The sequence below is a fragment of the Anolis sagrei genome, chromosome 2, assembly GCF_037176765.1.
Source record: "Anolis sagrei isolate rAnoSag1 chromosome 2, rAnoSag1.mat, whole genome shotgun sequence".
Lineage (NCBI taxonomy): Eukaryota > Metazoa > Chordata > Lepidosauria > Squamata > Dactyloidae > Anolis > Anolis sagrei.
In genome coordinates this window covers 6,380,233-6,407,693 of record NC_090022.1, presented here as the reverse complement: position 1 = coordinate 6,407,693, position 27,461 = coordinate 6,380,233, and the positions used below count along the sequence as shown (strand labels likewise).

The 27,461-nt window shown below is 44.8% G+C and overlaps 1 protein-coding gene across 1 annotated transcript in view; it reads right to left on the bottom strand.

The window, feature by feature from the left end:
* LOC132769747 (major histocompatibility complex class I-related gene protein-like) overlaps nucleotides 1–27,461 on the bottom strand; it is a 240,081-nt gene that overhangs the window by 85,018 nt on the left and 127,602 nt on the right. The window contains exons 6-7 of the mRNA XM_067465440.1: nucleotides 25,196–25,228; nucleotides 20,108–20,273 (exon numbers count right to left, since the gene is read on the bottom strand). Of these exons, the coding sequence (XP_067321541.1) occupies nucleotides 20,221–20,273; nucleotides 25,196–25,228 (86 nt within the window). The 3' untranslated portion in view covers nucleotides 20,108–20,220. Of the gene's footprint in view, nucleotides 20,274–25,195; nucleotides 25,229–27,461 lie in introns of the transcript that reaches the window.

Here is a 27,461-nt window from a genome sequence, read left to right as displayed (position 1 = left end):
ATACGTTTGCTATTCAGTCCTATGGGCTAACCACAGAAATACGTTTGCTATTCAGTCCTATGGGCTAACCGCAGAAAAACGTTTGCTATTCAGTCCTATGGGCTAACCACAGAAATACGTTTGCTATTCAATCCTATGGGCTAACCACAGAAATACGTTTGCTATTCAGTCCTATGGGCTAACCACAGAAATACGTTTGCTATTCAGTCCTATGGGCTAACCACAGAAATACGTTTGCTATTCAGTCCTATGGGCTAACCACAGAAATACGTTTGCTATTCAGTCCTATGGGCTAACCACAGAAATACGTTTGCTATTCAATCCTATGGGCTAACCACAGAAATACGTTTGCTATTCAGTCCTATGGGCTAACCACAGAAATACGTTTGCTATTCAGTCCTATGGGCTAACCACAGAAATACGTTTGCTATTCAGTCCTATGGGCTAACCACAGAAATACGTTTGCTATTCAGTCCTATGGGCTAACCACAGAAATACGTTTGCTATTCAATCCTATGGGCTAACCACAGAAATACGTTTGCTATTCAGTCCTATGGGCTAACCACAGAAATACGTTTGCTATTCAGTCCTATGGGCTAACCACAGAAATACGTTTGCTATTCAGTCCTATGGGCTAACCACAGAAATACGTTTGCTATTCAGTCCTATGGGCTAACCACAGAAATACGTTTGCTATTCAATCCTATGGGCTAACCACAGAAATACGTTTGCTATTCAGTCCTATGGGCTAACCACAGAAATACGTTTGCTATTCAGTCCTATGGGCTAACCACAGAAATACGTTTGCTATTCAGTCCTATGGGCTAACCACAGAAATACGTTTGCTATTCAGTCCTATGGGCTAACCACAGAAATACGTTTGCTATTCAGTCCTATGGGCTAACCACAGAAATACGTTTGCTATTCAGTCCTATGGGCTAACCACAGAAATACGTTTGCTATTCAGTCCTATGGGCTAACCACAGAAATACGTTTGCTATTCAGTCCTATGGGCTAACCACAGAAATACGTTTGCTATTCAGTCCTATGGGCTAACCACAGAAATACGTTTGCTATTCAGTCCTATGGGCTAACCACAGAAATACGTTTGCTATTCAGTCCTATGGGCTAACCACAGAAATACGTTTGCTATTCAGTCCTATGGGCTAACCACAGAAATACGTTTGCTATTCAGTCCTATGGGCTAACCACAGAAATACGTTTGCTATTCAGTCCTATGGGCTAACCACAGAAATACGTTTGCTATTCAGTCCTATGGGCTAACCACAGAAATACGTTTGCTATTCAGTCCTATGGGCTAACCACAGAAATACGTTTGCTATTCAGTCCTATGGGCTAACCACAGAAATACGTTTGCTATTCAGTCCTATGGGCTAACCACAGAAATACGTTTGCTATTCAGTCCTATGGGCTAACCACAGAAATACGTTTGCTATTCAGTCCTATGGGCTAACCACAGAAATACGTTTGCTATTCAGTCCTATGGGCTAACCACAGAAATACGTTTGCTATTCAGTCCTATGGGCTAACCACAGAAATACGTTTGCTATTCAGTCCTATGGGCTAACCACAGAAATACGTTTGCTATTCAATCCTATGGGCTAACCACAGAAATACGTTTGCTATTCAATCCTATGGGCTAACCACAGAAATACGTTTGCTATTCAGTCCTATGGGCTAACCACAGAAATACGTTTGCTATTCAGTCCTATGGGCTAACCACAGAAATACGTTTGCTATTCAATCCTATGGGCTAACCACAGAAATACGTTTGCTATTCAGTCCTATGGGCTAACCACAGAAATACGTTTGCTATTCAGTCCTATGGGCTAACCACAGAAATACGTTTGCTATTCAGTCCTATGGGCTAACCACAGAAATACGTTTGCTATTCAATCCTATGGGCTAACCACAGAAATACGTTTGCTATTCAGTCCTATGGGCTAACCACAGAAATACGTTTGCTATTCAGTCCTATGGGCTAACCACAGAAATACGTTTGCTATTCAGTCCTATGGGCTAACCACAGAAATACGTTTGCTATTCAGTCCTATGGGCTAACCACAGAAATACGTTTGCTATTCAGTCCTATGGGCTAACCACAGAAATACGTTTGCTATTCAGTCCTATGGGCTAACCACAGAAATACGTTTGCTATTCAGTCCTATGGGCTAACCACAGAAATACGTTTGCTATTCAGTCCTATGGGCTAACCACAGAAATACGTTTGCTATTCAGTCCTATGGGCTAACCACAGAAATACGTTTGCTATTCAGTCCTATGGGCTAACCACAGAAATACGTTTGCTATTCAGTCCTATGGGCTAACCACAGAAATACGTTTGCTATTCAGTCCTATGGGCTAACCACAGAAATACGTTTGCTATTCAGTCCTATGGGCTAACCACAGAAATACGTTTGCTATTCAATCCTATGGGCTAACCACAGAAATACGTTTGCTATTCAGTCCTATGGGCTAACCACAGAAATACGTTTGCTATTCAGTCCTATGGGCTAACCACAGAAATACGTTTGCTATTCAGTCCTATGGGCTAACCACAGAAATACGTTTGCTATTCAGTCCTATGGGCTAACCACAGAAATACGTTTGCTATTCAATCCTATGGGCTAACCACAGAAATACGTTTGCTATTCAGTCCTATGGGCTAACCACAGAAATACGTTTGCTATTCAGTCCTATGGGCTAACCACAGAAATACGTTTGCTATTCAGTCCTATGGGCTAACCACAGAAATACGTTTGCTATTCAGTCCTATGGGCTAACCACAGAAATACGTTTGCTATTCAATCCTATGGGCTAACCACAGAAATACGTTTGCTATTCAGTCCTATGGGCTAACCACAGAAATACGTTTGCTATTCAGTCCTATGGGCTAACCACAGAAATACGTTTGCTATTCAGTCCTATGGGCTAACCACAGAAATACGTTTGCTATTCAGTCCTATGGGCTAACCACAGAAATACGTTTGCTATTCAGTCCTATGGGCTAACCACAGAAATACGTTTGCTATTCAGTCCTATGGGCTAACCACAGAAATACGTTTGCTATTCAGTCCTATGGGCTAACCACAGAAATACGTTTGCTATTCAGTCCTATGGGCTAACCACAGAAATACGTTTGCTATTCAGTCCTATGGGCTAACCACAGAAATACGTTTGCTATTCAGTCCTATGGGCTAACCACAGAAATACGTTTGCTATTCAGTCCTATGGGCTAACCACAGAAATACGTTTGCTATTCAGTCCTATGGGCTAACCACAGAAATACGTTTGCTATTCAGTCCTATGGGCTAACCACAGAAATACGTTTGCTATTCAGTCCTATGGGCTAACCACAGAAATACGTTTGCTATTCAGTCCTATGGGCTAACCACAGAAATACGTTTGCTATTCAGTCCTATGGGCTAACCACAGAAATACGTTTGCTATTCAGTCCTATGGGCTAACCACAGAAATACGTTTGCTATTCAGTCCTATGGGCTAACCACAGAAATACGTTTGCTATTCAGTCCTATGGGCTAACCACAGAAATACGTTTGCTATTCAGTCCTATGGGCTAACCACAGAAATACGTTTGCTATTCAGTCCTATGGGCTAACCACAGAAATACGTTTGCTATTCAGTCCTATGGGCTAACCACAGAAATACGTTTGCTATTCAGTCCTATGGGCTAACCACAGAAATACGTTTGCTATTCAATCCTATGGGCTAACCACAGAAATACGTTTGCTATTCAATCCTATGGGCTAACCACAGAAATACGTTTGCTATTCAGTCCTATGGGCTAACCACAGAAATACGTTTGCTATTCAGTCCTATGGGCTAACCACAGAAATACGTTTGCTATTCAATCCTATGGGCTAACCACAGAAATACGTTTGCTATTCAGTCCTATGGGCTAACCACAGAAATACGTTTGCTATTCAGTCCTATGGGCTAACCACAGAAATACGTTTGCTATTCAGTCCTATGGGCTAACCACAGAAATACGTTTGCTATTCAATCCTATGGGCTAACCACAGAAATACGTTTGCTATTCAGTCCTATGGGCTAACCACAGAAATACGTTTGCTATTCAGTCCTATGGGCTAACCACAGAAATACGTTTGCTATTCAGTCCTATGGGCTAACCACAGAAATACGTTTGCTATTCAGTCCTATGGGCTAACCACAGAAATACGTTTGCTATTCAGTCCTATGGGCTAACCACAGAAATACGTTTGCTATTCAGTCCTATGGGCTAACCACAGAAATACGTTTGCTATTCAGTCCTATGGGCTAACCACAGAAATACGTTTGCTATTCAGTCCTATGGGCTAACCACAGAAATACGTTTGCTATTCAGTCCTATGGCTAACCACAGAAATACGTTTGCTATTCAGTCCTATGGGCTAACCACAGAAATACGTTTGCTATTCAGTCCTATGGGCTAACCACAGAAATACGTTTGCTATTCAGTCCTATGGGCTAACCACAGAAATACGTTTGCTATTCAATCCTATGGGCTAACCACAGAAATACGTTTGCTATTCAATCCTATGGGCTAACCACAGAAATACGTTTGCTATTCAGTCCTATGGGCTAACCACAGAAATACGTTTGCTATTCAGTCCTATGGGCTAACCACAGAAATACGTTTGCTATTCAGTCCTATGGGCTAACCACAGAAATACGTTTGCTATTCAGTCCTATGGGCTAACCACAGAAATACGTTTGCTATTCAGTCCTATGGGCTAACCACAGAAATACGTTTGCTATTCAGTCCTATGGGCTAACCACAGAAATACGTTTGCTATTCAGTCCTATGGGCTAACCACAGAAATACGTTTGCTATTCAGTCCTATGGGCTAACCACAGAAATACGTTTGCTATTCAGTCCTATGGGCTAACCACAGAAATACGTTTGCTATTCAATCCTATGAGCTGGCAGAGAGTTGCGCAGTTTTTTGTTCACTTCCTTTTTTAAAAAAAAAAACAAGGGGAAACTTAGAAATGGTAAATTCCTGGGGGGAAGTCCTCCCTGGAAGACTGCAGATTATGGCCACAAGAGTCCAGGCTCTGGTCTAGTCAAGTTAGATAAAACCTGGGCCAACTTGGGCCCTCCCTCCCTCCCTCCCTCCCTCCAAGTGTTTTGGACTTCCAACTACCAGGTGTTAGGAATTGTGGAAGTCCATTTCTGGGCACCACAATTGAAGAGAGATATTGATAAGCCACATCATGAGGAGTCAGCAAAGCCTAGAGAAGACAATGATGCTGGGGAAAGTGGAAGGCAAAAGGAAGAGGGGCCAACCAAGGGCAAGGTGGATGGATGGCATCCTTGAAGTGACTGGACTGACCTTGGAGGAGCTGGGGCAGGCCCGTAGCCAGGATTTCGTTTCGGGGGGGGGCTAAAATTTTTTTCAGGGGGGGTTTCGGGGGGGGGCTGAGTTTCGGGGGGGGCTGAGTCTGAGTGAAAGAGGGTCTACCCTAGCAAACCTTTTGTATCATTACCCCAATACCCCCATGCATATGGGATATATTGAGTATGGTGATCAGATCATGATATGAATAAACATAACAGTTTAAATAATGCACCAATAAGGCCTTTTCGCGAACCACCATGAAAATTTCGGGGGGGGGCTGAAGCCCCCGAGCCCCCCCCCCCTGGCTACATGCCTGAGCTGGGGGTGGTGACAGCCGACAGGGAGCTCTGGCGTGGGCTGGTCCATGAGGTCACGAAGAGTCGGAGACGACTCAACAAATGAACAACAACAACAATGCTCTGTACATGGGGCACCAAAATTGGGCACCAAAATTGAAGAGAGATATTGACAAGCTGGAATGTGTCCAAAGGAGGGTGTCCAAAATTATCAAGGGTCTGGAGAACAAGCCCTATTGAAAAGGGTCTTTGAGTGAAATTTGCCAATGCTAAGCAAGGGGCTTTGAATGAAATTAACAGCAAAAGAAAAATATACCCTTTCTCTGTAGAAAAGGAGCAACATGAAAGAAAATGTTTTTAAGAAACGAGATGTGGCATGTAGAGGGTGGAAGCTGTCTTGTGGTTAAGTTCAAAGGTTGTGGTTAAGCACATTACTGCTCAAGCAGGGAGCTCTGAGATGGTTGAACAGAAGCTTTCCAAAGCTCTAGGTGCTCTCACTGCCTATTACAGGGAAAACCAGCTGATCCCCAACCCATCTAAAACACAGACATGTGCCTTTCATCTCAAGAACAGAGAAGCATCCCAAGCTCTGAAGATCACCTGGGAAGGAATCCCACTGGAGCATTGCAGCGTACCCAAATACCTGGGAGTCACCCTAGACCGTGTTCTTACCTACAAGAAGCATTGCCTGAACAACAAGCAAAAAGTGGGTGCTAGAAACAACATCATACGAAAGCTGACTGGCACAACCTGGGGATCACAACCAGACACAGTGAAGACATCTGCCCTTGCGCTATGCTACTCTGCTGCTGAGTATGCATGCCCAGTGTGGAACACATCTCACCACGCTAAAACAGTGGATGTGCCTCTTAATGTGACATGCCGCATTATCACGGGGTGTCTGCACTCTACACCACTGGAGAAATTACACTGCTTAGCCGGTATTGCACCACCTGACATCCGCCGGGAAGTAGCAGCCAATAGTGAAAGGACCAAGGGAGTGACATCTCCAGCTCATCCCCTGTTTGGGTATCAGCCAGCACATCAACAACTTAAATCTAGAAATAATTTTCTAAGATCTACAGAGACACTCGCTGGAACACCTCAGCAAGCAAGAGTCCAAAAGTGGCAGGCTCAAACCCAGAACCTCAACCAATGGGTGATACCAAATGAGAGACTCCCCCCTGGTCACACAGAGAACTGGGCAACATGGAAGGCGCTGAACAGACTGCACTCTGGCACCACGAGATGCAGAGCCAACCTTCAGAAATGGGGCCACAAAGTGGAATCCATGACATGCGAGTGTGGAGAAGAGCAAACCACTGGCCACCTGCTGCAATGCAACCTGAGCCCTGCTACATGCACCATGGAGGACCTTCTTGCAGCAACACCAGTGGCACTCCAAGTGGCCAGATACTGGTCAAAGGACATTTAATCAACTACCAAACTTACATATTCTGTTGTTTTGTTTTTTTTCTTTGTTCTGTTAGAAATGTAATATAATCGACTGGTTGCCCTGACACAATAAATAAAATAAAAGCGCAGAGTCTGGAGGTACAAGAAGGTACTTTCCATCAAAAGGTCAAGGGAGAGGGGCTGGAAAGAAAGTACTTTCCATGACCTATTACTTGAGTATAAAAGTCAATGGAAAAAGAGGAGGGGGCGGCAGTCACTTGAAGGGTAGCATCTGCATATGCTGCCAGGCTGTCCGTCTTCTTCATGAAGAAACGAAAATAAACCTTGTTTTTAAATCTTTTTAGGGACTGTCTCCTTCCTTACGTGTTCCCGTGATGTGGACCTAAGAAGACCCAATTTAGGGTCTCTAACACTATGAGAAGCGGCTTAAAGAGGTGGGCATGTTTAGCCTGAAGAAGAGAAGGCTGAGAGGAGATATGACAAGGACCATGTATAAATACATGAGAGGAAGCCACAGGGAGGAGGAGGGAGCAAGCTTGTTTTCTGCTGCCCTGGAGACTAGGACGCAATGGAACAATGGCTTCAAATTACAAGAGAGGAGATTCCATCTGAACATGAGGAAGAACTTCCTGACTGTGAGAGCTGTTCAGCAGTGGAACTCTCTGCCCCAGAGTGTGGTGGAGGCTTCTTCTTTGGAAGCTTTTAAGCAGAGGCTGGATGGCCATCTGTCGGGGGTGCTTTGAATGCAATTTTCCTGCTTCTTGGCAGAATGGGGTTGAACTGGATGGCCCAGGAGGTCTCTTCCAACTCTAGGATTCTATGATTCTATCATTGCTGGGTTGTTGTGAGTTTTCCGAGCCATCTGGCCATGTTCCAGAAGCATTCTCTCCTGACGTTTCGCCCACACCTATGGCAGACATCCTCAGAGTTTGTGAGGTCTGTTGGGAACTAGGAAAATGGGGTTTATATACCAGTGGAATGGTGTCCAGGATGGGAAAAAGAACTCTTGTCTCAGTTCCTGTGGGTTTTTTCGGGCTATATGGCCATGTTCCAGAGGCATTTCTCCCGACGTTTCGCCTGCATCTAGGAAGCTTGCCATAGATGCAGGCGAAACGTCGGGAGAAATGCCTCTGGAACATGGCCATATAGCCCGAAAAAACCCACAGGAACTGAGTGATTCCAGCCATGAAAGCCTTTGACAATACATAGAACTCTTGTCTGTTTGAGGCAAATGGGAATGATGCAATTGGCCATCTTCACTAGCATTGGATGGCTTTGTAGCTTCAAAGCTTGGCTGGTTGCTGCCTAGGTCGCTTCCAATCAGGCCTATAGACAGGATTTTGATTTGGGGGGCTGAGTCTGAGTGAAAGAGGGTCTACCCTAGAAACCTTTTGCATCATTATCTCAATCCCCCCCCCCCCCCCCCCATGCATATGGGATATATTGAGCATGGTGATCAGATCATGATATGAATAAACATAACAGTTTAAATAATTTACCAGTAAGGTCTTCTTGTGGACTACCAGGATAATTTTTTTGGGGGGGCTGAAGCCTCTCAAACCCCCCCCCCCCCCGGCTACACACCTGCTTCCAACTCTATGATTCTATGAAAACACCTGGAGGGGGGGGGGGGGAAGGCCCGAGTTGGCTCAGAAAACCCAGAAGAGTTTGACATGTTCATTCTCTGTAACTCTTTCCAGCTTGTGATCCCTCCAGTTCTTTGTCGCAGGCAGATGGTATTTGTGGCACAAGTTCCAATGACTCATCTGAGCAAGGGTGTTGTGCCTCTGCTTGTAGTCTGTCTGTGCGATCTTCTTGCAGCAGCTGAGGATGGGATCTATTGTTTCATCTGCTTCCTTGCAGAGTCTACACTTGGGATCTGTTGTCGACTTTTCAATTCTGGCTTTGGTTGCATTGGTTCGAATGGCTTGTTCTTGGGCTGCCAGAATCAGGCCTTCCTTTGTCTCCTTTTTCAGAGTTGCATTTGTGAGCCACAGCCATGTTTTTTCTTTGTCAATTTGGCTCTCAATTTTTGCCAGGAACTGTCCACGTAGAGTTATTATTATTATTATTATTATTATTATTATTATTAATCGATGACACTGAACTGTTGCCAACATTGTGAACCACCCTGATTCCCTTTCCGGGTTGAGAAGGGCGGTAGACAAATACCGCAAATAAATAAATAAAATAATTCTCAGGGGAAGAGCCTTGTTTTTCTTCTTCCAAGCCAGAAGCAGCCATGACGCTTTGGATAATACGGAATGTTGGATAAGTGAAGGTTGGATAAGCGAGACTCTACAGTACTTAGGTAGTAAAGTTGATCCTTGCGTAGTTTCCTCTACAGCCGTTCAATGTGGTTTGTCACAAACATCATTGTCAACATATTTTCTTACGTATCCATTTTAATGGCGAATACTGCAGCTCAATCAACAAATTGTGAAAACAGTTTATTTTATTTATCGTGTCAGGAGCAGACCAAACAGTTGCATTGCATTTTTAACAAACAAAGAAACAAAACGCAAAGTTAGCAAGCCTGGTAGTAGATTAAATGTCCTTTGACCAGCATCTGGCCACTTGGAGTGCCTCTGGTGTTGCCACAAGGAGGTCCTCCATTGTGCATGTGGCTGGGCTCAGGGTGCATTGCAGCAGGTGGTCAGTGGTTTGCTCTTCTCCACAATCGCATGTCGAGGATTCCACTTTGTGGCCCCATTTCTTGAGGTTGGCTCTGCATCTCGTGGTGCCAGAGCGCAGTCTGTTCAGCGCCTTCCAAGTCGCCCAGTCTTCTGTGTGCCCAGGGGGGAGTCTCTCATTTGGTATCAGCCATTGGTTGAGGCTCTGGGTTTGAGCCTGCCACTTTTGGACTCTCGCTTGTTTCCAGCGAGTGTCTCTGTAGATCTTAGAAAACTATTTCTTGATTTAAGTCGTTGACGTACTGGCTGATACCCAAACAGAGGATGGGCCAGAGATGTCACTGTTTTGGTCCTTTCACTATTGGCTGCTACTTCCCGGCGGATGTCAGGTGGTGCAATACCGGCTAAACAGTGTGATTTCTCCAGTGGTGTAAGGCGCAGACACCCCGTGATAATGCGGCATGTCTCATTAAGAGCCACATCCACTGTTTTAGCGTGGTGAGATGTGTTCCACGCCGGGCATGCATACTCATCAGCAGAGTAGCATAGCACAAGGGCAGATGTCTTCACTGTGACTGGTTGTGATCCCCAGGTTGTGCCAGTCAGCTTTCGTATGATATTGTTTCTAGTGCCCACTTTTTGTTTGATGTTCAGGCAGTGCTTCTTGTAGGTCAGAGCACGGTCCAAAGTGACTCCCAGGTATTTGGGTGTATTGCAATGCTCCAGTGGGATTCCTTCCCAGGTGATCCTCAGAGCTCAGGATGCCTGTCTGTTCTTAAGGTGAAAAGCACATGTCTGTGTTTTAGATGGATTAGGGATCAGCTGGTTTTCCCTGTAATAGGCAGTGAGAGCACCTAGAACTTCGGAGAGCTTCTGTTCTACCATCTCAAAGCTCCCTGCTTGAGCAGTAATGGCACGATCGCCAGCATAGATGAAGCTCTCTGTCTCTTCTGGCAGTGGCTGGTCATTTGTGTAAATGTTGAACATTGATGGGGCAAGCACTCTCCCCTGAGGCAGGCCGTTCTTCTGTTTCCGTGCAACAGTTAACTTAATAACAAACTGTTTCTGTGCAGTTAACTTAATAACAGTGCCAACATTTGAATGGCACCAGCCTTTGTTTACCTTAAAAATATAAGTTTCCGCATGATAAAGAAAAAGCTACATTTATCAAACCCACATCCTCCAACAAGACGCATCCTGACTCTAGTTTTGCAAGGCTGCGAAAGGGGTGGAGGAAGAAATTAGATTAAGACTCCCTTTCCAGTTTAAAGGGAATCCAGGCATTTTATTGTATTTTACTCTTAAAAGAGAAGGAGCAGGTGCAGAAACTGGAAGCAGCGGCCCAAAGCGACACGTTGTGGCTGTTATGAAGTGGAGCATATCAGCAACAAGCACAGTGTTGTAGTCAAGCCTGTTGGTAACACTACAAGTGGTAGTATGGGTGTCAGAAGTGGGAAAAGGAGTGTGCTCAAGAGTTAGATGATAGGCCTGGGTAACAACGGAAAAATTTGTTTCTAAAATCGATTCGTTTTTTGGGGTTTTTTGCGTTTCGTTATTTAAAATAATTACAAAATTTTCCTTTTAAAAAGTTCGATATTTACGAAATTTCGTAAATGTGAAAAAAATTACAAAACATTAACGAATCGATTTCCGAAACAATAACGAATCGATTCGTTAATGGCGGACGCGACCGCGAAATACGCTAAAAAACCTCCAAAAACTTCTGAAGCTTCCCTCTCCCTCTGTTGTTGACTGTTGGTGTGATATTGTAATTTTTTTTCACTAATTAAACAAAAAACAACCATAAAACTTGCCCCAGACATGCGGAAATAATAACGAAACGACCTCAAAACAATAACGAAACGAATACAATAACAAAATACGAAGCATTTACAAAACTATTTAAAAATTCGTTTTAAAAAAAAATTCCTCCAGAATGGTTTGTTATCGTTTTGTAATTGAAAAAATTAACGAATTATTAACGAATTACGAATTAATGAAACGAAACCGCCCAGCCCTATTAGATGAGGAACAACAGAGGAAAAGGATCCGGGATATACTTACATCACCTACCGACGAAGATTCCTTCGAAGGGTTTTCTGAGAGCGAAGGGTCAATGAGTGAGGAGGAGGAAGGAGATACAGTGGATGTGAATAGGGGAACTAAGAGGGTTACTCAGGAGCAGGAATCAGATGAGGAGCGACAGAGGAAGAAGATTCGGGATATACTTACTGCTCCCACAGAGGAGGAGGTTTTCATGGGTTTCTCTGGGAGTGATGGGTCTGGGAGTGATGGGGATGGGGATGACACACTGGATTGGACCAAGGTGCAAGAGGTGCAAGATGTTTGTACTCAGCCAATGTCTAGTGAAACGTTTGCAGGGTTTTCTGGTGATGGGGATTGGCAATCGGTAGATACTGTGGAATTGTGGGGAGAGCTAAGTCTTGACAAGAGGTGGAAGAGTTGGAGGGATGGGCGTCGGCATTCAGCTGCAGAAGCAAAGGCAGCTGTAAGAGATAATGGCAGGGAGGAGGTCAGCTCATCATCGGATGATGAGTTGTAAGATAAAAGTAGGCACTGAAATGATAGATCTTTGCAGAAGGCAAAGTGTTGGTTTCGTGCCTTGGGTTTAGTGGCTGCCGCTTTCGTGTTGGGCTTGGGTCCTGGATCTGCAGGTTGCTGTTACCATTCGTGTTACAACTCGGCTTGAATTCTCGTGAGTGCGGATTTCCCCTTCCTTGACTTCGGACTGCTTTTGACAACAACGCTGCCTACATGGACCTTGGAACCTCACAACTTTGGACTTGGCTTTCTTCGACCTCGGACTTCTTTTGACTACGGCTCTCGCTTCACAGCTCTTTGTTTGTACGTCCTCATTTCCTGTGTTGTTTTGCATGACTTTGGAAGCAATTCAGTTTAATCCGGATCTTTTCTCTGGATAATCCGGATTACTACTTTAGTTTGTTTTTTCAGCTGAAACTTGCTGCTATTTTTGAGTTTTGACCAGGGACACTGAAGTAAGTGTCTCTGAGTCCTTTTGCTTTGTATTAATAAACTATTCTTTTGGACATACTCTTGAGTCTGGCTCTTTAAGGCGTCTGGGTTTCGACCCACCTGCTCTTCTGATCAAGTAGAATCGGAGAGTTGGGAGGCACATCCAAAGGCCATGTAGTCCACCCTCTAATCTATGTGAACATTAATTAATGTACGCTTTAATTTGACTGCAGATGTCTTATTTTGGGCTTTGGTTGGGTTGTGATTGAATTTGTATTTGTGGTTATGTCATGGCACTGAATGTTTGCTTTTTGTCTGTTGGAATCTGCCCCAAGTATTATTATTATTTGAAACACAAAAAGATGAGTTCACAGCAAACAAGATCACTCTGCTGGCTGTTGTATTGGATCACACATCGGACACTTCCCAAGTGTCTAGGACTGTTGATGTATCAGCAAATAATGCGTGCAGATCCCAGTAGAGTGGCCTTTTGCAGCTGACAGGTGGTAATTTTGTCAGTGCCGATTGTGTTTAGTGCAGGCCAAGGTCTACAGGCACTGCGCCCAGTGTGCCAATCACCACTGGGACACCCTTGACTGGCTTGTGCCAGAGTCTTTGCAGTTCGATTTTTAAATCCTCATATTTATCCAGCTTTTCCAGTTGTTTCTCTTCAATCCTGCTGTTGCTTTGGATTGCAACATCAACGAGCTATACTTGGTTTTTTAACACGATCGTGAGGTCAGTATTGTGCTCCAAAACTCTTGTCAGTCTGGATTCAGAAGTCCCAGAGTAGTTTGACATGTTCAAATGCAATGAAACAATGGAAAACTGAGTTGTTTGTGGGCAACGAAAACTATGGAATTGTTAACATCAAGAGGGGAATTTTCCAGGGTGACTCACTGTCACCACTGCTGTTCATCATTGCAATGATCCCACTGTCAGTAATTCTACAAAAAAGAAACCTGGGCTACCAAAGAGCAAGAAATTTACCAAAAAAATTCCCACTTGCTTTACATGGATGAATTATTATTCTTATTACTATTACTACAGCATTTAGCCAGAGTTTGTTTATGAGAATGTTCTCAGAGTCTGGCACTGTTTCGACTTCTGGTTGTTGGCCCTGGGAACATAATATGGCAGCCACAGCTTATCTATCTTAACCAGGGCCGTAGCCAGAAAAAAATTTCGGGAGGGGTTGAAATTTTCAAGGTTTTTTTTTTTGAAATTTTCGCGGGGGGGGGGGGGGGGGGGTGGAAACCTGCCTTCTAACTCACGTAGAAGCAAAGAGCACAGGAGGGGGCAGAGCAGCCTTCAATAGCCTGCAGCTCCGCCCCTGTCAACCACCTCCACCAAGTCTAGCCTCCTTAATGAGAGCATTCAACACACACACCCCCAACTTGGTTGCTTCACTACATCGGCTATTGCTGCAAGTAATGACAGTGTGAATACATTGTCAATATTTAAGGCCTTGCATGGTCTAAGGCCGATGTACCTGAGGGACCGCCTCACCCCCTACCAGGCATGTAGCCGGGGGGGGGGGGCTTGAGGGGCTTCAGCCCCCCCCCCCCCGAAATTCTCATGGTGGTTCGCGAAAAGGCCTTACTGGTGCATTATTTAAACTGTTATGTTTATTCATATCATGATCTGATCACCATACTCAATATATCCCATATGCATGGGGGTATTGGGGTAATGATACAAAAGGTTTGCTAGGCTAGACCCTCTTTCACTCAGACTCAGCCCCCCCCCCCGAAACTCAGCCCCCCCAACCCCCCCCCCCCCCCGAAACGAAATCCTGGCTACGGGCCTGCCCCCTACCAACCCCAGAGATCCCTCCGTTCTGAGGATCAAGATTTGTTGGAAATTCCCAGTGTCAAGACCTTGCGTCTAACAGCAACCAGACGCAGAGCCTTTACAGCAGTGGCACCATCACTCTGGAATACTCTGCCTCCTGAAGTCCGTGCCTTGCGGGACTTAGCAGCTTTCCGCAGGGCATGGAAGACATACCTGTTTTGATGGGCCTTTGATCTCTGATATTGCTGTTTTTAAATTGTTTTAAATTGTTTTTAAATTGTGGAGTGGCGGCATATAAGTTCAAATAATAAATAATAAATAAATATTTGCTTGAGATAGTGCTTGCAGTTCTGGAGGGACTCTTAATTTTTTGCATCTCATAGACTTAGCAGCATGGGGATTTGGTTAACCAGTTAACATTCATGAGTAAACTGGTTTTTTTAAAAAAATCTGAAACATTCCGGGGGGGGGGGGTTTGAACCCCTAACCCCCCCCCCCCTCGCTACAGGCCTGATCTTAACCAAAATGACAGAGCTCAGCAACTGATACAGATTACAAGGAGATGCCGGTTCCTGTGTTGAGCTTTGATTGGGATCATAGAATCATAGATCACTAGATCAGATCAGCATACAGCCGAGTCTTTAATTTTGGTTGCCAACACTATAATTCCGTTGATGGCATGTTATAAGTAATAATTATAATAATGTCTGGAGGCTCTGTCGAACTGGCTACGTGCTAGTAGACTGAAGGTGAACCCGGTGAAGACTGAGATTCTCTGGCATGGCCGCTTGATTGGTCTGACCCATTTTCTACCTACCTTCAATGGTGCCCCCCTATCTCCTTCGCCTACCGTTAGGAGCTTGGGTGTCGTTTTGGATTCGCAGCTGACAATGGAAGCTCAGGTCACTGCTGCCAGCAAACAGGCCTTTTTCCATCTACGACAAGCGAGGCAATTGGCACCCTACCTGTTGGATGAGGCTCTGGCAACAGTCATCCATGCCACGGTCACGTCTAGGCTAGACTATTGCAACGCTCTGTATGTTGGCCTTCCGATATCTATGACCCAAAAGCTCTGTATTGTTCAGAATGCGGCAGCCAGGCTACTCACAAAAACGCCCATGAAATGCCATATAACACCAGTTTTGCGGCATTTGCATTGGCTTCCAACTGATTACCGTGGTCTATATAAGATGCTAGTTCTGATCTTTAAAATCCTTTATGGCCAGGGTCCATCGTATCTTAGGGACCGTCTCTCACTCTCCCATCATTGGAGGTCGCAACGACCAGCCCAACGTGACTTACTCCATATACCAGGTCCTAGAAAAGTGCCCTTGGAAAGGACCAGGCGCAGGTGGGCTTTCTCTATTTCTGCCCCTGCCTTATGGAATTCCTTGCCACCCTATATGAGAGCCATGCGTGACAATCTCTTTAGCTGTTGGAGCTCTTCCCACAGGTCATTCCACAGTTTTGGGGTGGCTTATGAAAACAACCAGGATTCCTGGAGAAGATTTCTATTTTATCTCCCATGCTTTTTAACATCTACATGAAACCGCTGGGAGAGGTCATCCGGGGTTTTGGAGTTAGGTGCCATCTCTACGCAGATGACACACAACTCTACTACTCCTTTCCACCTAATTCCAAGGAGGCTTCTCGAGTGCTGAACGAGTGCCTGGCCGCTGTGGCTATCTGGATGAGGAAGAACAAGCTGAAGATCAATCCTGACAAGACAGAGGTCCTCCTGGTCAATCGTAAACCGGATCGGGGTATAGGGTGGCAACCTGAGCTGGATGGGGTTGCACTCCCCCTGAAGCCACAGGTCCGCAGCTTGGGAGTTCTTCTGGATTCATCACTTACGCTTTATGCTCAGGCGTCGGTGGTGTCCGGGAGGGCTTTCGCACAACGAAGACTTGTGCGCCAGCTGCGACCGTACCTCGCAAAGGCTGATTTGGCTGGGGTGGTCCACACCTTAGTCACCTCCAGATTGGATTACTGTAATGCGCTCTACGTGGGGCTGCCCTTGAAAACAGCTCGGAAACTCCAACTGGTTCAACGGGCGGCGGCCAGGATGTTAACTGGTGCTCCTTAGAGAGAGGTCAACCCTCCTGTTTAAGGAGTTCCATTGGCTACCGTTTACCTACTGAACCCAATTCAAGGTGCAGGTGCTTACCTACAAAGCCCTAAACGGTTTGGGACCTGCCTACCTCTGTGACCGCATGTCCGCTTATGTACCCACACGCTCCCTTCGGTCATCTGGAGAGGCCCTGGTTGCGATCCCACCTGCGTCGAAGGCGCGCTTGGTGGGGATGAGGGACAGGGCCTTTTCTGTGGTTGCCCCCTGACTTTGGAACGACCTCCCCAAAGACATTAGACTAGCACCCACGTTGGCAGTCTTTAGGAAGAATTTGAAGACCGGGCTATTCCGACGTGCCTTTCCAAAATAGGATAACCCAGCACTTTGTCCCAGAAGCACTTTACTAGAGTTTAAGACTCTCTGCACATTGCACTTGCCCAGAATTCCAATACACCTCCTGTCACACCCAGCACTTTTTAACCTGTACCCATCATTGGCCCGGCCATGGTTTTTTATTGTGTAATAGTGTAGTGTTTTGTTATTGCTTATATTTTTAATTTGATTTCTTTTCTATTGTTGTTGTTTACTGCTGTGTGTTGAGGCCTTGGCCTTTGTAAGCCGCATCGAGTCCTTCGGGAGATGCTAGCGGGGTACAAATAAAGTTTAATAATAATAATAATGATGGGTTAATAAGTATGTTAAGAAAGCGGGCATTCAGTACTTCCTGCCGTATCTCCACATTTTGGTCTGTAGCCCCAGCGTTTTGTATAAGGCTAGGGAATGGGAGGAGGAGAGCTTGGGAAAAGACAGTCCAGTGGGTGTCCAGTGTTCACTGACCGTTTCTAAAAGCATACTTGTTCACATAACTCATAACTCAGAGATTTCAAAAGATGATGGTTTTTATTTTCTCCCATTCAGTTGAAGGATTATAACTGAATGTTGCTTCGTCTCATCCCCGCCCCAGTCATGGGGCACAATCTGGTGCTGGGAGATCCTCTGAAAGGAGAGGGTTGCACCAAGAGGAACAATTTTTGAACTTGGCCACAGTCTAGTCATGAGCACAATTTCACCACAGCCATGTAAATGTTGGATTCTTTTTAAATACAGAAAGTTATTTTGGATTGTAAGAACGTGCTTTAAAAATTCACAATACAATTTATTTATTTGTCGTGTCAGGGCAACCAGTCAATTGTATTACATTTCTAACAGAACAAAACAAGCAAACAAACAAACAAACAAACAAACAAACAGACAAAGAACAAAATTTGCAGACTTGGAATTCTATTAAATGTCCTTTGACCAGTATCTGGCCACTTGGAGTGCTTCTGGTGTTGCTGCAAGGAGGTCCTCCCTTGTGCATCATGTGGCAGGGCTCAGGTTGCATTGCAGCAGGTGGTCAGTGGTTTGCTCTTCTCCACACTCGCATGCCGAGGATTCCACTTTGTGGCCCCATTTCTGAAGGTTGGCTCTGCATCTCGTGGTGCCAGAGCGCAGTCTGTTCAGTGCCTTCCAAGTCACCCAATCTTCTGTGTGCCCAGGGGGGAGTCTCTCATTTGGTATCAGCCATTGATTGAGGTTCTGGGTTTGAGCCTGCCACTTTTGGACTCTCGCTTGCTGAGGTGTTCCAACGAGTGTCTCTGTAGATCTTAGAAAACTATTTCTTGATTTAAGTTGTTGGCGTGCTGGCTGATACCCAAACAAGGGGTGAGCTGGAGATGTCTCTGCCTTGGTCCTTTCACTATTGGCTGCTACTTCCCGGCGGATGTCAGGTGGTGCAATGCCGTCTAAGCCAGGGGTCCACAAACTTTTTAAACAGAGGGCCAGGTCATAGTCCCTCAGACTGTTGGAGGGCCGGGTTATAATTTGAAGAAAAAAATGAATGACTTCCTATGTAAGCTGCACATACCTTATTTGTAGTGTAAAAAACACTTAAAAACAATACAAGAATTAAAATGAGGAACAATGTTAGCAAAAAAAACTTATTAGTATTTCAATGGGAAATGTGGGCCTGCTTTTGGCTGATGAGATAGGGTTGTTGTTGTTGTTGTTGTTGTTGTGTGCTTTCAAGTCATTTCAGACTTAGATTGACCCTGAGCGAGGGCCGGGTAAATGACCGAGGGCCGCATCTGGCCCCCGGGCCTTAATTTGAGGACCCTTGGTCTAAGTGGTGTAATTTCTCCAGTGGTGTAGGGCGCAGACACCCCGTGATAATGCGGCATGTCTCATTAAGAGCCACATCCACTGTTTTAGTGTGGTGAGATGTGTTCCACTCTGGGCATGCATACTCAGCAGCAGAATAGCACAGTGCAAGGGCAGTTGTCTTCGCTGTGTTTGGTTGTGATCCCCAGGTTGTGCCAGTCAGCTTTCGTATGATGTTGTTTCTAGCACCCACTTTTTGCTTGATGTTCAGACAGTGCTCTCTTTCGCTCAGACTCAGCCCCCCATCCCCTGAATCAAAATCCTGGCTACGGGCCTGTCAAGATTGTGCCCGTCAGCTTTCATATGATATTGTTTCTAGCGCCCACTTTTTGCTTGATGTTCAGGCAGTGCTTCTTGTAGGTCAGAGCACGGTCCAGAGTGACTCCCAGGTATTTGGGTGCGCTGCAATGCTCCAGTGAGATTCCTTCCCAGGTCATCCTCAGAGCTTGGGATGCTTGTCTGTTCTTAAGGTGAAAGGCACATGTCTGTGTTTTAGATGGATTAGGGATCAGCTGGTTTTCCCTGTAATAGGCAGTAAGAGCGCCTAGAGCTTCGGAGAGCTTCTGTTCTACCATCTCAAAGCTCCCTGCTTGAGCAGTGATGGCATGATCATCAGCATAGATGAAGCTCTCTGTCTCTTCTGGCAGTGGCTGGTCATTTGTGTAAATGTTGAACATTGATGGAGCAAGCACACTCCCCTGAGCTTTATACCCTGCCAACCATCTCCCCTAGGGGACCCGGGGCGGTGCTAAAAGTATTAATTCTGCAATGTAGAGGCACCATGAAGAAAGGAGAAACGCAGCAAAGGCTTTAACCTTTTAAAACTTTTTTTATTCATTGATATCCTACCAGAACAGTATTCAAGGGGGCTAAAACCACATTTAATATGGTGCAAGTTTAAAATAATGGAATATAATATTTTTTTAAAGTTCTTTGTAATGTATTATTTATTTAGGGCTTTTATATCCCGTCCTAGCTCAACCTCCATAGAGGGACTCAGGCCGGCTAACAAATCGGCACCCGTGGCGCCCACATCAAAACATGAATATACAATTTAACAATAATATCATAAAACAGCAATATAAGCAGTATAAACAGTATAAAACCATATGAACAATATAAAAGCAGTATAAAAGCAAGCAACAAACAGTGATAGGAATGGTTTCCGTTTTCTAATAATGTGTCCAATTATTCTGTTCCTCACTAATCTATCTTCCATATATATATATGTGTGTGTGTGTGTGTGTATGTATAGTATATGTATATGTGTGTGTGTGTGTGTGTGTGTGTGTGTATATATATATATATATATATATATATATATATATATATATATATGGAAGACAGATTATTGAGGAACAGAATATATATATGGTGGTGCAGTGGGTTAAACCACTGAGCTGCTGAATTTGCTAACCAAAAACGTCGCAGGTTCAAATCCGGGGAGTGGCTTGAGCTCCCATCGTTCGCCCCAGATTCTGCCAACCTAGGAGTTCAAAAACATGCAAATGTGAGTAGATCAACAGGTACCGCTCCAGTGGCAAGCTAATGGCGGTCCATGAAGTCATGCCAGCCACATGACCTAGGAGGCGTCTACGGACAACGCTGGCTCTTCGGCTCAGAAATGGAGATGAGCACCAACCCCTAGAGTCGGACTCGACTAGACTCCGGGCCTTTCCATACAGCCCTCTAACCCAGAATATCAAGGCAGAAAATCCCACATTATCTGAGTGTGGACTCAGATAGTCCAGTTCAAAGCAGATGCTGTGGGATTTTCTGCCTTGACATTCTGAGATGTAGAGCTGTGTGGAAGGGGAAAACGTTTACCTTTACTATCATTAACACTATATTAAGAGCCTTTGGGGGGTGCAGTGGATTAAACCGCTGAGCTGCTGAACTTGCTAACCAAAAGGTTGCAGATTTTAATCCGTGGAGGGGGTGAGCTCCCGCTGTTAGCCTCAGCTTCTGCCAACCTAGCAGTTCAAAAACATGCAAATGTGAGTAGATCAATAGGTACTGCTTTGGATGGGGAGGTAATGGTGCTCCATGCAGTCATGCCTATGGCCACATCACCTTGGAGGTGTCTACGGACAATTCTGGCTCTTCGGCTTAGAAATGGGGATGAGCACCAACCCCCAGAGTCGGACACAACTGGACTTAATGTCAGGGGAAAACCTTTACCTTTACTATAGATAGATATAATACAGACAGTGCATATACACACACATACATACACACACGTGCTTTAGATACCACAGGGGAGGGTCAAGACCCTTGTAGTGTTTCCTTTGCTGTCTGTGCCCCTGATCAGGAGATTTCAATTCACTTTCTATCCCTATGATCACTGGATTTTGAAAAAAATTGGCTTGTTGTAGAAGCAAGGATTGGTGAGAAAGCTTCAGTGGAGACCCCTTTTCTCCATGGTAACTCTTCCAGGAGTGAATTTCCCTTCTTAGAGGTAGATTTCTCTCACTTCCTATTGTCTCACCCATGTTCTTAACTATGAGATGGATGTATGTATGTCTGATGGTCACTCGTTGGCCTGATAGATGTATTGTAGTGGTTCTCAACCTTCCTAATGCCGCGACCCCTTAATACAGTTCCTCATGTTGTGGTGACCCCCAACCATAACCCTAACATTATGAATCGCCATGTAAATAATGATCTGCAGGATGTATTTTCATTCACTGGAGCTAATTTGGCACAAATATCCGGTATACCCAAATTTGAATACTGGTGGGGTTGGGGGGGGTGGGGGTGGGGTGGTTGATTTGTCATTTGGGAGTTGTAGTTGCTGGGATTTATAGTTAACATGTATACAAAGTGCATTCTGAACCCCACCAACAATGGAATTGAATCAAAGTTGACACAGAGAACTCCCATGATCAACAGAAAATACTGGAAGGTTTTGGTGGGCATTGGGAGTTGTAGTTCGCCTACATCCAGAGAGCACTGTGGGCTCAAACAATGATGGATCTGGACCAAACTTGGTACGGATACTCAATATGCCCAAATGTGAACACTGATGGGGTTTGGGGAAAATAGACTTTGACATTTGGGAGTTGAAGATACTGGGATTTATAGTTCACCTACAATCAAGGAGCGTTCTGAATCCCACCAATGATGGAATTGGGCCAAACTTCCCACACAGAACCCCCCATGACCAACAGAAAATACTGTGTTTTCTGATGGTCTTTGACGACCCCTCTGACACCCCTTTGTGACCCCCTCAGGGGTCCAGGCCCCCAGGTTGAGAAACACTGATGTATTGCGTCCAAATTTGGTGTCTATTTGTCCAGTGGTTTTTGAGCTACGTTAATCCCACAAATGAACATTACATTTTTATTTATTTAGATATGGAATGACTATGAAAAGGCTTGGACTACAGCTATGGATGGCCTGATTTTAAAGAATGTAATTTTTTAAATGTTCAATATGTTTTACATTTCAATTAATTTTAATTCTTTGGAATTGTATGCGTTTTAAGGCATTGAATAACTGTGGCTATGTAAGCCACCTTGAGTCCCCTTTGGGGTAGAGAAAGGTGGGGTATAATAAACCTATATAAATAAAAATGTAATGTTCGTTTGTGGGATTAACATAACTCAAAAACCACTGGACGAATTGACGCCAAATTTGGACACTATACCCCTAACAGACCAGTGTGTGACCATCACTCAAAAAAAAATTCAATTTTGTCATTTGGGAGTTGTAATTTCTGGGATTAATAGTTCAACAGAATCCTAGAATCCTAGATTTGGAAGAGACCTCCTGGGCCATCCAGTCCAACCCCATTCTGCCAAGAAGCAGGAATATTGCATTCAAATCACCCCCGACAGATGGCCATCCAGCCTCTGTTTAAAAGCCTCCAAAGAAGGAGCCTCCACCACACTCCGGGGCAGAGAGTTCCACTGCTGAACGGCTCTCACAGTCAGGAAGTTCTTCCTCGTGTTCAGATGGAATCTCCTCTCTTGTAGTTTGAAGCCATTGTTCTGCGTCCTAGTCTCCAGGGAAGCAGAAAACAAGCTTGCTCCTTCCTCCCTGTGGCTTCCTCTCACATATTTATACATGGCTATCATGTCTCCTCTCAGCCTTCTCTTCTTCAGGCTAAACATGCCCAGCTCCTTGAGCCGCTCCTCATAGGGCTTGTTCTCCAGACCCTTGATCATTTTAGTCGCCCCCCTCTGGACACATTCCAGCTTGTCAATATCTCTCTTCAATTGTGGTGCCCAGAATTGGACACAATATTCCAGGTATGGTCTAATCAAAGCGGAATAGAGCATGGGGAGCAGGACTTCTCTAGATCTAGACACTATGCTCCTATTGATGCAGGCCAAAATCCCATTGGCTTTTATTGCTGCCACATCACATTGTTGGCTCATGTTTAACTTGATGTCCACCTGACTGTGAGAGCCGTTCAGCAATGGAACTCTGCCCCGGAGCATAGTGGAGGCTCCTTCTTTGGCGGCTTTTAAACAGAGGCTGGATGGCCATCTGTCAGGGGTGATTTGAGTGCAATATTCGTGCTTCTTGGCAGGGGGTTGGACTGTATGGCCCATGAGGTCTCTTCCAACTCTTTGATTCTATGATTCTACCTACAATCAAAGAGCATTCACACTCCTTCCACTGACATTGCAGTTTATGCGGGGTTTGTGGGTAATGACCTCTGATCTGGGATTTGTAGTTCACCCTTATCCAGAGAACCCTGGACCACACTTGCCACACAGACCCAACATGGCCAACTGTGCAAACAGGTCTGGGTTGCGGGTAATTGTCCTAGACTCTGGGAGTTGTAGTTCACCCTTATCCAGAGAGCACTGAACCCAGCTGACTATGGATCTGGATCCAACCTGGCACACAGACCCAACATGGCCAACTGTGCAAACAGGTCTGGGTTGCGGGTAATTGTCCTAGACTCTGGGAGTTGTAGTTCACCCTTATCCAGAGAGCACTGAACCCAGCTGACTATGGATCTGGATCCAACCTGGCACACAGACCCAACATGGCCAACTGTGCAAACAGGTCTGGGTTGCGGGTAATTGTCCTAAGACTCTGGGAGTTGTAGTTCACCCTTATCCAGAGAGTACGATTTTGGGAATTGCGGTTCACCAACATCTTTATGCATTTTCTAATGGGATCATTTGTAAAAAAAAAAAAAAAAAAAAAAAGGAGGAAAGACTGGCTTTTCCCCCTAAGAAATAGTGCTACAAATTACCAAACTGATATGACCTCACACCCCAAAACAAACTGTGCCTTTTTCAAATAACCCGGGCCAACATAAGATGCTGGAGAGGAGGGGGGGGGATGACCCACCCGTGTAGGAGTTGTAGTTCACCTTGCATCCAGAGCTATTACCAAACTTCTCAGAACAAGCAATGCCTGGATGCAAGCGAAACGTCAGGAGAGAATGCCTCTAGAACATGGCTATATAGCCCGAAAAAACCTACAACAACCCAATGCCTTTCTCAACCCGGGCATCGCCGGGTCACCAAGCTAGCAGAGCAGTGGTTCTCAACCTTCTTAATGTCATGACCCCCTAAGACAGTTCCTTCTGTTGTGGTGACCCCCAACCATAAAATTATTGTGGTTGCTCCTTCGTTACTGCAACTTTGCTACTGTTATGATGTAAATATCTAATATGCAGGATGTATTTTCATTCACGGAACCAAATTTGACACAAATACTCAATATGCCCAAATCTTAATACTGGTGGGGTTGGGGAGATTTATTTTGTCATTTGGGAGTTGTAGTTGCTGGGATTTATAGTTCACCTACAATCAAAGAGAATTCTGAACTCCACCAACCATGGAATTGAACCAAACTTGGTTCTCAGAGTTCCCATGACCAACAGAAAATACTGGAAGGGTTTGTGGGCATTGACCTTAAGTTTGGGAGTTGTAGTTCACCACTCCCAGAGAGCACTGTGGTCTCAAACAATGATGGATCTGGACTAAACCCGGCATGAGTACTCAATATGCCCAGATGTGAACACAAATGAAGTTTGGGGAAAATCAACCTTGATATTTGGAAATTGTAGTTGCTGAGACTTATAGTTCACCTACAATCAAAGAGCATTCTGAACCCCACCAATGATAGAATTGGGCCAAACCTCCCACACAGAATCCCCATGACCAACAGAAAGCACTGTGTTTTCTGATGGTCTTTAGCAACCCCTCTGAAAGCCCCTCGCAACCCCCCCAGGGGTCCCGACCCCCAGGTTGAGAAAGGCTGTAGTAGAGTAAATAAATAAATTCAATAGGATGGAGGGAGAATCCAAACAGGAGCTGGAGGGTTGGCCTTTTGCTCACCTGGAAGTCTGGGGGACAATGGGGATCAGACTGAAAAATCAACTTGGGAGGGGAATCACTCTCTTTTTCACGTCCATTTCCCTCTACTCTTAACACTTACCTGACCCCGTGTGGCTGGATCCTTGGTCACTTCCTGAAAAGGAGAGAAAAAACGGGAGGTTTAGTTCCTTGGGCGATAAAATTTGTTTAAACGTTTGTCCCTTTTCTCAAGTCAAATGTGAACACATGTACACATAAATACATACACAAACTGTGGTATCAGGAAATCCCAAAAACTTCAGTAAATGCAGAAAATGATATTCCACCTACCCTAATTAAGATACATTTCCTGAGGAAGGACCTGCCAGTTGAATATGCTGCTGCCTAAGACTGTGGTGGAGTCTCTTTCTCTTGAGGATTTTAAACAGAGCCTAGATTTGACTCCATTTAAATGCAAATCTAGGCATCTACACCAAATTTGGACACAATACACCTTATCAGGGCAACGAGTGACCATCACTCATAAAAACACTGGAAAACACAGCAGAAGAGACTTAAAAAGCCAAAAAATAAAAATACATTACAATGCATGTGCAAAACTACATATATATATATATCTATACTAGCCATCCCTTGCCATGCGTTGCTGTGGCCCACATGGGGGTTCTGTGTGGGAGGTTTGGCCCAATTCTATCATTGGTGGGGTTCGGAATGCTCTGTTTTTATTTGTCGTGTCAGAACAACCAGTCTAACAGAACAAAGCAAACAAACAGAAAAATACACAACTTGTGAGTTTGGTATTTGGTTAAATGTCCTTTGATCAGTATCTGGCCACTTGGAGTGCTTCCATTGTGCATGTGGCAGGGCTCAGGTTGCACTGCAGCAGGTGGTCAGTAGTTTGCTCTTCTCCACACTCGCATGTCGAGGATTCTACTTTGTAGCCCCATTTCTGAAGGTTGGCTCTGCATCTCGTGGTGCCAGAGCGCAGTCTGTTCAATGCCTTCCAAGTCGCCCAGTCTTCTGTGTGCCCAGAGGGGAGTCTCTCATTTGGTATCAGCCATTGGTTGAGGTGCTGGGTTTGAGCCTGCCACTTTTGGACTCTCGCTTGCTGACGTGTTCCAGCGAGTGTCTCTGTAGATCTTAGAAAACTATGTCTAGATTTAAGTCGTTGGCATGCTGGCTGATACCCAAACAGGGGATGAGCTGGAGATGTCTCTGCCTTGGTCCTTTCACTATTGGCTGCTACTTCCCGGTGGATGCCAGGTGGTGCAATATCGGCTAAGCAGTGTAATTTCTCCAGTGGTGTAGGGCGCAGATACCCCGTGATAATGCGGCATGTCTCATTAAGAGCCACATCCACTGTTTTAGTATGGTGAGATGTGTTCCACACTGGGCATGCATACTCAGCAGCAGAGTAGCACAGCGCAAGGGCAGATGTCATCACTGTATCTGGTTGTGATCCCCAGGTTGTGCCAGTCAGCTTTCGTAGCTGGAATGCTCTGTGATTGTAGGTGAACTATAAATCCCAGCAACTACAATTCCCAAATGTCAAGGTTCTATTTTCCCCAAACTCCGCCAGTGTTCACATTTGGGCATTTTGAGTATTCGTGTAGAGTTTGGTACAGATCCATCATTGTTTGAGTCCACAGTGCTCTCTGGATGTACGTGAACTACAACTCCAAAACTCAAGGTCGATGCCCACCAAACCCTTCTAGTGTTTTCTGTTTTTCAAGGGAGTTCTGTGTGGTTCAATTCCATCCTTGGTGGAGTTCAGAATGCTCTTTGATTGTAGGTGAACTATACATCCCAGCAACTTCAACTCCCAAATGACAAAATCAATTTTTTTGAGTGAAGGACATACATTGGGTTGTTAGATGTCTTGTGTCCAAATTTGGTGTCAATTCGTCCAGTGATTTTTGAGTTCTGTTAATTCCACAAACGAACATTACATTTTATTTATATAGATATATATGCAAACACACATATACACAAATATACACACACACAAAACACAAATACACAGACTGGGCCACAGAAATGCGTGGCAGGGGATGGCTAGTTACTCATAAAAACACTGAAAAACACAGAGGAAGGGACATAAAAAGCCAAAAAAGCAAAAAGACGCCACAGCGCATGTGCAAAAATAACTCCCCTGGCAAACAAAACACACAATAGCATATCCACACTCTGTTCAGGACTACAGCTCCCAGCATCCCCTAGACCAGGCCCTTTAGGAGAGGAGGAGGATCCAAATGCACGGCTTCCAAGCTGCAAGCTTGCTTCTCCTTGGATTTCTTTGAGAGCATCCCAATCCCTATATATTTCCAATTTCCTATTTCTGAACTGCAACTCCCACCAATCCTCCAGATAGATAAAATAGATTAGAT